The sequence below is a fragment of the Durio zibethinus genome, chromosome 8 (genome assembly GCF_047325235.1).
Source record: "Durio zibethinus cultivar Kanyao isolate XHJ-2024 chromosome 8, ASM4732523v1, whole genome shotgun sequence".
NCBI classification, from domain to species: Eukaryota; Viridiplantae; Streptophyta; class Magnoliopsida; order Malvales; family Malvaceae; genus Durio; species Durio zibethinus.
The window spans coordinates 1,538,743-1,553,139 of record NC_143169.1 but is presented as its reverse complement, the minus strand read 5'-3'; the positions used below and the strand labels follow the sequence as shown (position 1 = coordinate 1,553,139).

General features: G+C 27.7%; 2 protein-coding genes across 3 annotated transcripts; both read left to right on the top strand.

The window, feature by feature from the left end:
* Positions 1-1,950: 1,950 nt before the first annotated feature.
* On the top strand, positions 1,951-5,210 carry LOC111278896 (protein YIP4b-like). 2 transcript variants are annotated; one of them, XM_022865635.2, is made up of 3 exons: positions 1,951-2,607; positions 4,552-4,626; positions 4,805-5,210. In XM_022865635.2, exons 1-3 carry the CDS (start codon positions 2,095-2,097, stop codon positions 5,063-5,065), a joined length of 849 nt encoding a protein of 282 aa, XP_022721370.2. In that variant the 5' UTR covers positions 1,951-2,094; the 3' UTR covers positions 5,066-5,210. The 2 variants fall into 2 exon arrangements, with proteins under 2 accessions (XP_022721370.2, XP_089620626.1); XM_089764500.1 differs by having other exon boundaries at positions 1,963-2,607; positions 4,781-5,092.
* Positions 5,211-6,711: 1,501 nt separating this feature from the next.
* Positions 6,712-9,627, top strand: LOC111278895 (uncharacterized). Its single transcript, XM_022865634.2, has 3 exons — positions 6,712-7,173; positions 9,104-9,209; positions 9,307-9,627. The coding sequence occupies exons 1-2, from the start codon at positions 6,789-6,791 to the stop codon at positions 9,175-9,177; spliced, it is 459 nt and encodes a 152-aa protein (XP_022721369.1). The 5' UTR covers positions 6,712-6,788; the 3' UTR covers positions 9,178-9,209; positions 9,307-9,627.
* Positions 9,628-14,397: the final 4,770 nt, after the last annotated feature.

Genomic DNA, 14,397 nt, shown 5'->3' with positions numbered 1-14,397 from the left:
GTTATTATATATATATTTTTTATTTCGATGCTATTGATTATTTAATTGAATTTGCCTTTTTTTTTTTTTTTTAAATCCTAATATTAACTAACTGGTTTTAAAAAGAAAGGATTTTATTTGTATTATACGATAGCATGGAGAGTACATTACATGCGAAGGGATTAACATTCCCACGATGTTCGTCGAATCAATTAATTTTATATTATATTTCACAAATTGGTTATTACGATGTCTATCCAAAAGAAGTGTATCAATTAATTTTATATTATATTTTATAAATTTAATTAAATGCTTTTTATTTTTAATTTAATTATTTATTATTATTTTATTATTTAAAGTATTAGAGAATTTTTTTGTTTTCTCTCATATTTTAACAAAATATTAAAGAGCGTTTGGTTTGGAGGAAATAACTTTTCTTTCGAAATACTACTTTTTGTAATTTAATTTTTTATTTTAGATCATAAGAATTTTAATAGTGTCAAGAAATGAGAATATAGTAGAATTAAAAACTCTACTCTCCATGAGATTTTTTAAAATTTCAAAGGGATAGTGAAAATTTTCCTGATTTGTCCTCACTTGTGCATTTTTAAATTATATAAATAATATTATTTACCTTAAAAATGTAATAATTTTTTTATAAAATATTATGAAAATAAATTCTTTCCTAAATATTTTAAACAAAAATCATGTTTTTAACACAATATTATTCAAATCCTCACAAAAATTATGATTAAAAACATGATTTTTGTTGAAAACATGAAAAAAATATTTTTCATAATTTAATAAAAATGACATTTTTAAGATAATAAATGTGGTCTTTGTTAAAAATATGAAAAAAATTATTTTTTAGAATGTAATAAAAATTCGTTTTTAAAATAAAAAAAAAAACACAATCTTTATTGAATAGATAATATTTCTAAGATAAAAATACAATTGAATTGAGTAAATCAAAAATTGAATATATAGAATGTAAGTTTAGTAGTTATAAAGAAATAAATGCTAATGTAATTAAGTTAGAAGATTATGTGATATAAAAAATTAGTCATTTTTATATTTTGAATCAATTATTCAGAACAATGTAAGGATAAAAAGAGATATGTATCAAAGGATTCAAGCATGATTGATAAAGTGGCAAAGTACATTGGATTTATTGTGTGATCGTAACATATTTTTCAAGTTAAAGGTGAAATGGTATAAAATAACTAGAAGGCATGCATTGTTATATGGGATTAAGTGTTGGGTAATTAAAAAACAACATAGGAAGAAAATAAGCTTAACAATTATGAGGATGCTTAGATGGATGTATGGTAAAACTAAAAGAAACAAAAATAAAGATGACGAGATTAAAGAAAAATTAGTGATAATCTGAATTGAAGAAAAGATAAGAGATGAATGTTTTAGATAATTTAGAAATGTGAAATATAAGCCTATTTGTGCACCAATAATAAGAAATAAATTTTTGGATTTAGGAGCGAGTAAAGTTTTTAAAAGTAGATCACAAAAACGTAAATGCAAGTAATAAAAGATGATATAAAGATTAAGAAAATAAATAAAAAAAAATTTATAGAAATAAGTGATACAAGACAATTTAAAATTACTATCTAACATAAATTTTTTTTTTTTGACTTTTCATATAATCAATCAAAGTTATGAGATATAAAACTTAGCTTGTTGTTGTTGTTTGCATATTAAGTTTTGGATCAAAAAGTAAAAAGTAAAAAAAAATTTTGAATCGAACCAAATTATATAATTTTGTAGTTTATATATATTTAAATTTTTGTAAAATAAAAATAATTATTTTATATTTAAATTTATTTAAATATATTAAAATTTATATTAAAATAATATAAAAATTTTAAATGTAAAATTCGATGAATTGATAAAATTTAATTAAAATAAATTTAAATTTAGATGAAATTTGAAAAATTAATAATATTATGAATTAATCAAAATAAACTGAACCAATATCACCCCGGCACACTGTCTTCGTCGCTACTCAATTCCTCGTTCATTCCACCTTCTCACGGAGTCGGAACCCATTTTTCCAAACAAAGAAACAAATATTTATTTCAAGAAAAGAAAAAGAAGACAAAAATGTCAATTTCTTACAGCGATTCGATACCTCTTAACGCGTCGTCCCAATCGGACATTGACGAGATCGAGAATCTAATCAACGCCAGCGTCCAATCCGGCCCAGCCACAGTCCTCCCGGCACGCCCTTCAAGCCCGCCTCGGGCCTCCATTCCCGTCTCCACTTCCCCCTTCATCCAATCCAATATCCCTCCTCCGCCTCCGCTCTCCTCATCATCGTCCAATCAGAAGGTGCCGTATGTCCCTGACGCTCCTACTCCTCCTCCACCCGTTGGTAACTCTAGCAGCATCTTGGCGACCGGATTCGGTCCCGCGCCCAACACCCTAACGGAGCCTGTTTGGGATACCGTTAAAAGAGATCTGTCGAGGATCGTAAGTAACTTGAAGCTGGTGGTGTTTCCGAATCCCTTCAGAGAAGATCCAGGGAAGGCGCTGAGAGATTGGGATCTGTGGGGTCCTTTCTTCTTCGTTGTCTTCTTGGGACTCATGCTTTCTTGGTCCGCCTCCGTTAAGAAGGTTTGTTGTCACTCTGGATTTCCATTTACCTTTTTTTTTAATTTATTTTTTGACATTTTGACATTTTCTTTTCTTTTTTATTTGTGTGTGTTTGATAAATTGATTTAATGTGCATATAATTAATTTATTATGAAAATTTGATTGTTAGCTGTTAAAATCTTATATAACTTGTTGTGGATCCTTAGTTTACATGAAATGAAAATGGGGTTAGTTGTTGGAATAAGAATTCTTCTCTTATTTCAACAGAGTTTTTTTTCTTTTATATATATATATAAATTTTTTTTTTGTTGTTTGCTTTTTACTTCTCTAAAATCCTTAGAAATTACAAGCAAATGTTGATAAAAAATGAACAAATTTCTACGAGACTGAGTTCTAAGTAATTGTTCTACCTAAATGTAAAATTATGCATTTTGCTTTTCAAGATTTCTAATTATTTAAAATAACATTTTCTTTTTTATCAAAATGCGGTTTTTGCCTTTTGCTTTTGGAAGCAAAAAGCAATTGGTAGAAGTAACAAACAATACAACACCATTGATTCCGTCTAAAGTTAAAAGATGCTCTATGTTATTGATTTGAATTATAAATATTTATGTTAGATTACTGTAATTGATAGTTGTTTGTGGCAGTCAGTTAGTCTTGTAAAAAAAAGCTGGTTGCATAGACTGTGATTTTTTTTTTTGGTTATGGTAGAAAATTTATCCCTCTGATGGATGGATCGAAGCAGCTGTTTCTGATGGAGGATTTGGATTGCTGCATATCTGTTCCTATTTAGCACTTAAGTTATACATGTAAGAATAGATAAAGATTCTTCTTTAAGTAGGTAGATCTTTTGTATAATTTCTTTTTCCCTATTCATTTACTTGAATGTTTTCTATTTCAAATTTGTCTCCATCATTTGATAGTTTTAAATAGAGCATGATGGCACAATATGATCTATGTAGCTGACCGCACATCATGAGAGAAAGGCTTAGTTTGTAATTGCTTTTGTATTTGATTGTTTTAAAGGGTTTTCACGTGTAAGTGCAAAATATCTTGACACCTGTCAATGGGCTGTGGTTTGAAGATTTAGTTATTTATTTTTTGACAACTGTAGCCTTGAACTGAAGTTGCAATTCTTAAGATTTCGATTTAGGGCGAGATATATAGTCTATGCATCTTTCTAGTGGTTTGTTTATTGTTATTCTCAATTGCTCGATTATTATTTGTATTGTCCAGTTTTTCGCTCTTTTGGTAAGCTTAGTGATTTTGGAATGCCATTCTATGTTGATCCTTGCCTCTTCTTCAAAGTTATAGATTTTACATAAGATCTAGTACCTAAATAATTAGGACTTTTAGTCCTTCAGACTTTTTCAAGGTTTTGATCGTAAATGAAATTCTCATTCAATTTAAGTGATCTTGTTTTTTGACTTGCACACCTGTCTGCATAGCTACATATAGCATTGCTTGTGCATTTGGCCTCTTCCATCTAGAGATGGAGATGATCCAGCTGCATTTACTGATAAAAATTGAGGTCGATCTGCGACAGATTGGAGATAACTTGAGGTGCTGGGTTGCCTATTGGCTTCCAATTCCTTCAAGATCTTTTGATGCATGATGATGATGCTTTACATTTTTAAGAGATATCATCTCATCATATTTTGTGATTACTTGTGATCTTGCTTCTGCTTGTTTTATATTTGTGATTTCTCTTCCTGCAATCTTGCCTTATCTCTTCTACTTGTGTTTTTTTTTGTCATCTTACATTTATATTCTTGTAAGTTATTTCTGTTATGCATATTTTCACTGTATAAGAGGCATCTCTTATGTTTGTATATAGACCTTTCTTCCAATATATATATATATATATATATATATATATATATATCTATTATCTGTTTATTATAAAAATTATCGTGGTTTTTACTTAGTCAGTGCTAATTTTTTCTCCTTTTAAAAATGTTTCAGTCTGAGGTTTTTGCTGTTGCATTTGCACTGCTTGCAGCTGGTGCTGTAATTTTGACGTTGAATGTACTACTACTGGTAATGGCCTCTCTCTTTACAGAGTAAAATTTTACGATGTGTGCTAGTTTTTGAAATTTATTTAAATGTTATTTCTGGTTTGGGAATTCCCATTTTTCATATAATTAGATACCATTATTTTGAAATTTTGGTGTAAAATATGATTTCTGCTGAGGTTTTGCCCTTTACATCCTTTCAGGGTGGGCACATAATTTTTTTCCAGAGTCTGAGTCTTCTAGGTTATTGTTTATTTCCTTTGGATATCGGAGCCCTAATCTGTATGTTGAAGGACAACGTCTTAGTCAAATTGATTGTGGTCTGTGTAACATTGGCGTGGAGTTTATGGGCTGCCTATCCTTTCATTAGTTCAGCTGTCAATCTGAGGAGAAAAGCGCTTGCGCTCTACCCTGTTTTTCTTATGTACGTATCCGTTGGTTTTCTCATCATTGCTATTGATTGAATTTCCTTCCCTTTAGGGGTTCCAAAAGAGTTATCCAAACTTATATAGAGTTACATGTATAGGAATGTCATGTGGTTACTGTATTTTTTGACCGGACAATATCTTTCAAGGCTCATTAGGCAAATATGATATACTAACTTCATCAGATCCTTTTGTGTTCTACTTCTTACTTTCTCCATGACTTTTGGTAGCAATGATTTAAGCGCTCAGGCTGCAAAAAGGCTTATTAGGTATTGAGCTTTCTTTTCTTCTCTCTTTTTATTTGGGGAAGGAAATTTGAGCTAGATTTGACAATTAATGTATTCGATGTCTTGTTTTGTATAAAAATTGCACGTTGACAGGAAAAACATTTTTTTTTTGTTATTAAACTCATATATGATATTTGTTAAAATTTTTGTTAAAATCATATCATCTTCAAATTTTTTTTTTTTTTTTTGGATTGTGTTTTCAAATCATAGTTTAAATTATAAAATCTTTTTAAACCTTTTTTTTTCCCTTTGCTTGTTTGATTTGTTTGGGACTTGTCTCTTGTGCCATGCCATGTCATAACTAAGTATTTGATGTACTAAAATGTTCACAAATAAAAATTCTAATCCATCACCTTTATCCCAAAATTTGATTTCAATGATAAAGCTTCTTCAAAGTGAGAGATTAATCTTTATAAATATTTTTGAGGTGAAAATTTTATTTTAAATTGTTACTAAACTATAGAAGTAATTTTAAGATCAATTTTTAATAATTAAAATATTTGATAAAATTACAAAGAGATTTTATGACTTTGATAATTTGAAATCAAATTGATATTTTTTTGGATGAATGTTATAGGGGTGTCATAATTTTTTTCATACGTAATCGCACTTTCGAACTTAAATATGATTTTATAAGCTAGAATTTACATTTTAAAGATATCTGAATCAAATTTAAGATTTTTTTTTAAATGTGATAGATTCAATTAGATGGTTAATTGCATCTAAATAAAAAAGAGTAATGGTAATTTTTAAAATTTATGTCTAACGATAGGTTTACGGATATATATATTATAATAATTAACAAAAATATTTATATGTAATATTAATGTTTATTGTAAAAATATTAAAAATAAAAAGTTTGAATATTTTTGTAAATTACTTTAACCAGATATTAAATTACTCAATTTTGACATACTTGATTATTAAAGTTGTTTAATTTTGTGTTCAGTTTAATAATAATAGAAACAAATTTGAATAGTTTTCCAATGGAGCTATGATAGCTCATAAGTTGTGTGATCTACTAATAAAATGATGTTATTTTAATTTCACTAATTATGTTTAATTTTTAATAAACTTAAATATTAAAAAAAGGAAAAAAAAAAAACAACAAAGTATGCAATAATACTAAGTCCATTTTTGTAATTTTATTTTTTTAGAAAAAGGAAGTGAATCACAATAAATGGAATGAATCGTTGGGACAAGACCTAATTTATTAAAGCCGTAGTCAACCCCATTTAGACCCGAACAATTAAAATAGTATTTAAATTATTAAAAAATTATTTATTGGAATAATATTTAGATAAACATACACTTCGGCTGAATCCAACCCAAATCTGACTACAGCCCAAGCCCAGTCTCTCTCTACCTTTCGTTTCTACTGCCTTCTCTAGCCTCTCTATAAATTGAAAACGTAATTTCTCTCTTCTTCCCATTATCCTTGAAAGCAAAAGAACAAAAATTCCTTTTGTCTTTTCATGGCTCCTTTTCTTTCCCAGACCATAATGAGGCTCAGCCCAATCAGCAAACCGCGCTCTTCCTCCTATCGTCTCCTTTCCGTCCGAACCCAATCCACCCAACCCAACCATTCCGACCTCTCCGATCCTTCCTCCGACTCCTCTTCCTCCTCCGATCAGCTCCTGCGAAAACTTGAAGACGCGATTCACCGGATCATCGTACGCCGTTCAGCCCCCGATTGGCTTCCTTTCCTCCCCGGATCCTCTTATTGGGTCCCGCCATCCGCAGCTCACTCTTACGGCCTTGCCCAGCTCGTTGAGAAATTGGCTAATCCATTGACCCCGGAGGAGTCCATGTCCACCACCACCGTCCGAGGTTGGCCCTCCTCTGATTATTTCATCAAAGGTAATTTCAATTACCAATTGAGTAGTAATTTTTGTTCATTCTCTCTTTCAATTACCGCTTGGCGTCCAATTCAACTTGGCATGTAGATTGTTGACTTATTTGGATTTAGTCTTTTTGACTGGAATATAATTGTTTATAAATCAGGCATCTCAAAATAAGATTTCACCGTTGTTATAGCCTTAGTACGGCACTGTGGTTGCGATTGAAAATTAGTGATTTAAATGTTGGGATTAATATTAGGTAAGAACATGCTTATGTTGTAGAGAGAAAATACTCTGTAATCGTGATTTTATACAGTAAACTTTACCTTATTAGCCTTTTGTTTATGCACAAATTCTATGCCAAATGAGGCCTTGGAAGTTCACAGGAAGAAAGTAACAACTAACTTTTTTTACTTCTGCATTGCTGTGTTCTTCTCTACTTTCTTTCCCAAGAAAGTTTGCTGATCATGGGTTTCACAAGAAGAAAGCTAATTGGCTTTTGGGATGTTTATTTAGTTGGTGTTTGTTGGACGAAGGTTTAAGATTAAGTTATATAGCCCCTTTGCTTGTGACTATGGGTTTAAGTGATCAAGTGCTTGATCTTGAACTCGGTTTCAAACTCTATGCTTGAAACTCGGTTCGAGTTTGATCGAGTTTATATTTATAGCAAAGTTCAACTCGAGATAGAAATCGAGTTACTCAAGCTTGTTTGATTAGGCTCATTTACTATGTTAAGGACAAGTTTGATTCTCATACTTGACTTCATGTGCTCGAGCTCAAATTGAGATTTTTTATAAATTTGTATCAATTTTGAGAAATGAAATGAGCAGTGATTATAAAAGAAAAAAAAATAAATGGAGAAGCGATTTTGTTTGGATTAGAGCACTTTCCCTAGCATTTATTTTCAGGAGATGGAACCCTTGGAGCTTTGTTTTATTCTAACATTTTCATCATGCCTTTGTTATTTTATTTCGATATCAAAGTCTTGCTAAGAACCCCATCAAATTGCAACCACCAAATGAGGCTTTGTTTTCTAAATCAAACATTTATTGACATGAAGTAGACGCTTACAACAGAAGAAAGCCATCCACCCAACATTTAACCAACAGATGGAATAAGAACATGATATAAACCAAAGGTAGAACAGATGAAGCATAGAAATTCAATCACCTTACATCTCAGAAACAGATAGAACACCAAGACTGAAGACAATCAGGGAAAAATACAGACCCACCGGACCACAAATTCCTTTTCCCACCAAACCTAAAGTTCCCATATTCGATACTGTCAAAATGAACCATTCAACAATATAAGAAGCATAAAAAACACTAAAAAAGTTATCAGAAATGATTGGGGAGTGAGATGGACTAACCCGTAAATGATCGGGAGAGTGAGAGGAAAAGGGGCACCGAGTAAGAAAAACTAAGCTGGTGTTGGAAGGTTGGTTGGTTGGTTGGATGCTACACTGGTGTCAAAAAGGATCAGGAGATAGCGAGAGGAGGGGTGCCACATATTGGTTCTGGTAGGATTGGGAGTCGGGGGAGTGAGTGAAAGAGTAGATGGAAAATGATTTAGGGTTTTTTAGATTAGGTATATTAAGGGTAAAATAATAAATTAATTATTAAAATAATAAAAATATATATTTAAATGAAAAGCTCGATTAAGTTTTTGAACTGCTCAAGTCAAGTATCAGAATATTTGAACTTGACTCACTCAATAATTCAAGTTACTCAAGCTCGGATCGACAATGACCGATTCAAATTAGATTTTTTTTTTTTTAATCAAGTTCGAGTAGCTTGTGAGGACAAGTATCTCATTTACACCCGAACTTGTGACAACCATTAGGATGGGATGGGAGTAGGATCTTTCCTCAGAATTAGACTATACCTTGAACCTGTTTCCTAAATTTTTATGAGTGGCAGAATATAATTTTCTTTACAACATTGCAGGTAGATCCCCGCATCCAGTGGAGGTAGATATAACTTCAAGTATTTCATCTAAATCTGAGGATGAGGAAGGATGAAGCCATGCCTATTGCTCACAATAGCATCTGGGGTGAGTCATAATTTGCCTCTCACGTAAAAATTCTGCACGTCTACTTGAAGAGAGGAGTTTTTTATTGATTATCATTCATGGCTAATGAGATTTGCAGGCTCATCCAGAATTGTGAAGTTACAGGAGGAATAAGAAGTAGATTCGTTGACAAGATCTTTCAGTCAGATTGGAGGAGCTGTACAGGTGCAATGTGGCTAGTGGAGCAGAAATAAATTCTTTTTAAAATTTCACAGCTGAAATGATTCTGTTTTATGTATTTTAAAGAAGAGGGACTAGTTCTTCTCAGTTAGATTATATATGCACCATCCAAATTCAGGTGTGCTGTAAATCTGGATTAACGTTGCTATATTTCAGCTTTTTCCCTGTGTAAATATTCGAATCTTTTTAATACTATTGAAAAATGCTCCTCTTAGTCTCACTTCATCTCTTCTATTTGCTTGCAACTTTATGATGGATCAATTATTATCACATTAAATTATGGTTAAAATATTAAAAAAAGCTCTTAAATTATTTTATTTTTTAAAATAAGTTTTTATATTTTTGTTGTCTTTAAATATGCTTTTATATTTTGATTTGTATTCAAATAAATTATTATCAAAGGTTTATTTAGATATAAATTAAAATTTTAAGAGTTTATTTGGATATAAATTAATATTTAAGTTTTTATTTGAGTGTAAATAAAAAATTAAATGTTTATTTAAATATAATAAAAATATAAGAATTTATCTTAAAAAAAGCTATAAAAATTAAGGTTTTTTTCATTATTTTAACTTTAAATTATAGGAAATGTTTGGTTCATGAAATCGTAGATTTCATGAGAAAATATAATTTTTTAAAAAATGCGATATAAGAAATTTTTTTTTTATTTTTAAGGTATTTCGTGTTCAAATTCACTCGTTTGGTTGAAAAGAATTCACGTATATTAATTCTGAAATAATTACTATAATCTTCTTAACATATATGATAACAACTTTTTATTAGTTTTTATTAATAATAAATACTCAAACAACAAATAATACATTTAGCAGCAAAAGAAAACAAATATTTTTATACGAGACGTTTAGTTCACAAAATCGTAAATTTCAAAGAAAATGTAATCTTCAAAAAAATGTGATATAAGATTTTTTTTTTTCATTTTTAAGATATTTCATATTCAAATTCACTCGTTTTGTTGAAGAGAATCTATATATATTAATTCATAAATAATTATTATAATTTTTTTGACATATATGATGATAACTTTTTATTAGCTTCTATTAATAATAAATACTCAAACGATAAATAATACCTTTAGTAGCAAAATAAAACAAATATTTTTATGATTGCTATTTTATTTATAAAATATCATCAATAAAAAAATATTAAAATTATTTAAAGCATTTCTAGTTGGAAAATAGTTTAAAATAATCTCTTTGTTATTTTAAAGGAGATTATTTAAGACATTTTCCAACAAAAAACACATTAAATAATCTATTTCATTTTTTAAAAGGCATTATTTAAGACAGTTCTGAACTAAAAAAACTTTAAATAATGTCCTTTAAAAAAATGAGAAGATTATTTAAAAGGTTTTGGGATAAAAAAAAGGCTTTAAATAATGCATTTAAAAAAATATGTGATATTATTTAAGATTTTTTTGACAAAAATACCTTAAATAATGTTGATATATTTGATATATTTGTTAAAAGACATTATTTACGTGTTTTTTTCCAAAAATATCTTAAATAATTTCTTTTAAAAAATAAATAGATTATTTAAAATGTTTCTGTTAAATAATCTATTTGTAAAAATATAAAAGGAATATTTAAAGTGTTTTTTGTTTAAAAACGTCTTAAATAATTTATTTATAAAATATAAAATGATTATTTAAAGTATTTTTATACAAAAACGTCTTAAATAATCCTTTTATAAAAATATTAACACTAAACCTTAAAATATAAAATGATTATTTAAGACGTTTTTATGTATAAAAACATCTTAAATAATTCATTTATAAAAACATAAAATGATTATTTGAGGTATTTCTTCATGTCAAATGCCTTAATTGCAATATAAAATTTTTTTCTGTACAAAAATCTACAACTGATTTCTAATAACTTCTAGATAGGCTTTTCAAAAAGGTAATAACTATTTCATAATTTCTTATTCATGTCAAATTTGGAAATAAGGTAACTTTCCTCTCAAAATCCTAGAATACCACAGGAAAATATGGGTTTCTAATTTCGAGACTTTGGGTACTGTTAAAAATTTATCACTTTCTCCCATAATTAGATTACTGTGAATCAAATGTATGAATCAAATATCCACCATTAAGATCTCTAAGAAAAATTTTGTGAATTCTCTCAAACCAAAAGCTATCATAGTAGTAATCTATGTTTTTTCAAAAAAAATGATGTAACATAGTATGTTTAGAGAAAGCACAAAATAATGTTCTTTATTTTTTACTAATTTAGAAATCTATGAGATCATTTTTACTTGTTAAATGCTCGTAGATACATAAATTGATATTGTTTAATTTATGTGTCTAAGTTATATATAAAATGTATATAATATAATATATTTAGGTTTTGTTCAGAACATAATATTATGATAGAATATGACAAGATAATATTATGAATATGATTAGATTAAATAATATTATCCTATCTTATGTTTGATGTATGCAATGATTAAGATATGATAATTTATTTATTAGTCAAAATTATTCTTCCTCAAAATTTATATAATTTAAATTATTGATATAATTTTTAAGGATGTAATAAGACATGTAAATTTTATTTCATAAATTAAAAATAATCCTTTATTTTTCTAAAGGATAGAGTTATCTTATTGGCATAAGATATTTAATTCTTTCAATAATCTAATCTTTTTATTTAAGTGTATAACAAATATGTGATATGATAATTAGTATTTTATTTTTTAATTAATCTTACGTGCCAAACATAATCTTAAATTGTCAAAGTATCGATGTTATACTAAAATAAAATATTTAAACTAATTAACGATTGATTTTTGAATTAATTGATATATTATTAGAACTGATATTTAAAAATTACGAGTATGAAAGAATTTATATGGATAATATCTCTTTAATCAAGTGAATATTAGAGTAGGGATTAAAAAAAAAAAAGTTAGAAATTTCAAAAATATTTAAACTCTCCGTTTCCAAATATAGTAAAACCAAACTCAATTTTTGCCTGAGCCAGCAGATTGTTTACACCTTTCTTTCGTGCCATGTAGAGTTGAAGACATCAAGGTTTCGAACCTGAAATCAAACATGTAAGAGCAAAAACACGATTAGCCACTCTGGACAGCGTACTACCTCTCACAGCATACATACCGCACAAATCTAAGACGGATGAAACATCTCCATGCACACACATCAGTGGCGGATCCACGAATCGTTTTAGGAGATGTATATTTATAATATATATATATATATATATTTATGGATGAATTTATCAATTTTATTTATGAAAAAATTTTAGAATATTCAATAGAAAATTTTCTTCAAATTTTTTTATTTTTCAATTTTTGAGGTATCCATTAAAAAGTTTTAAAGAATGTATAGTTGAAAATTTTTTTTCAAACTTTCATATTTTTCAAATTTAGAATTATTCATGAATACCCTAACATTAAAAGTTATCCGCCTCTGACACACACAAACAAAAGGATGAGCAGCATCCGACCATGTCGGACAGATATATCTTTATTTTGTTAGCGGAAGAAATAGAAGCAATTATGCAATTTGGGTTGTTTCTATAATTTATCCACTCTTCTAACCTTAACTCATGAGTGGCTAATACTTACAGTGGGCAATGGGTCGAATCGGAATCGTTTTTTTGTTTATTTTGAATATGGTCTAATTTTATATTCATTAAATTTGAATTTAATTTTATTCGAAATTTTTTTTATTTTTTTCATATTTGAATCCGACTTGATTTAATACCGTATAAATCATACCAGATTTGATTTGATTAAAAATTAATAAAATATTATTTTTTAAAATATAAATATTATTTTTTAAATATATAATTATATAAATATATATAAATAAAAAATTAAATAATTAATTAAAAATAATTTTTTATATAATACCGGATTCGATCAGATTGATTTTACCTAAAATTCGAATTTGATCTGATCATATCTTGATTTTTTTTTTTTAATCTTGCTCAATTTGAAATTTAATTTTTTAAAAAATAAAATCGATCCTATAAAATTGAGTCGAATTAAAATCTGTCAGAGATGAATTGGATTGTCAACCCTATTAATACTTTGTCAAGAACTTAATTCCTGATATTCATCAACATCGGATAAATGATAGGCAACACTTACATCAGTTAAAAGAATCAATTTTCTTAGGCTTCATTCGGATTCGCTCACAGCATCAGTGCGAGAAAATTTTTTACCTTTTTTGGTGCAATTGCATCATTTCATTTCGTTTAGATGTATACTAGTGTAGTGTGATTGGGCTCTTCCAGCAATAATTCTCCACCGATAAAAATGGTCCAGTGAGTCACTGAATTGGACCATTTACTGTAATACTATTATTTTTTTATTTTGTATTTATATTTAAATTAATTAATGTTTTATATTTTACTTGTTTAATATTATTTTATTAAATTTTAATCGATATAAATATATATTATTATCAAATTTTAAAATATATATTATTTAATATAATAATAATTTTTAATCATTTATTAATTTTATAAATATTAAATAATTTAAAATTTATTATATATAATTTTTAATTTAATATCTTTAACGATTATTTTTTTATTTTATTACAATTCATCTCATCATTATTATTATGTTTACAACTAAATATATATCTCATCATAAATTTTAATCTCATTATTATAATAATCACTATTATTATTATTAATTTTACCAAAATTAATTTCATCCTCAACTTAAACGAAACTTATCTTGGAATTCATTGCATGAGTCCGTTTATAATGAAAAGATGTGCCCACAGCAACTTTTAAATCCAAATGGAATTGTGGTGAGGTGCGATAGGTATGAATTTTTCACTGGAGGGAGAAGCCTGTGTTCACGGCTACCGCAACTTATTTATTTATTCCATTTTTTCTCCTTTAAGTTCAAAACTTTTAATTTTTTTTTTAATTTTGATTATTTTATTTAAAAATTATAAAATAAATTTGTTAATTTAATATAAAAATAA

Bases quoted from the DNA above. Each gene is read 5' to 3' on its own strand.
- LOC111278896 (XM_089764500.1), top strand. From the start codon at position 2,095: ATGTCAATTTCTTACAGCGATTCGATACCTCTTAACGCGTCGTCCCAA. The intron at 2,608-4,551 runs GTTTGTTGTCAC...AAAATGTTTCAG, and splicing joins GGTCCGCCTCCGTTAAGAAG to TCTGAGGTTTTTGCTGTTGC. The intron at 4,627-4,780 runs GTAATGGCCTCT...ATTTCTGCTGAG, and splicing joins CGTTGAATGTACTACTACTG to GTTTTGCCCTTTACATCCTT.
- LOC111278895 (XM_022865634.2), top strand. From the start codon at position 6,789: ATGGCTCCTTTTCTTTCCCAGACCATAATGAGGCTCAGCCCAATCAGC. The intron at 7,174-9,103 runs GTAATTTCAATT...ACAACATTGCAG, and splicing joins CTCTGATTATTTCATCAAAG to GTAGATCCCCGCATCCAGTG.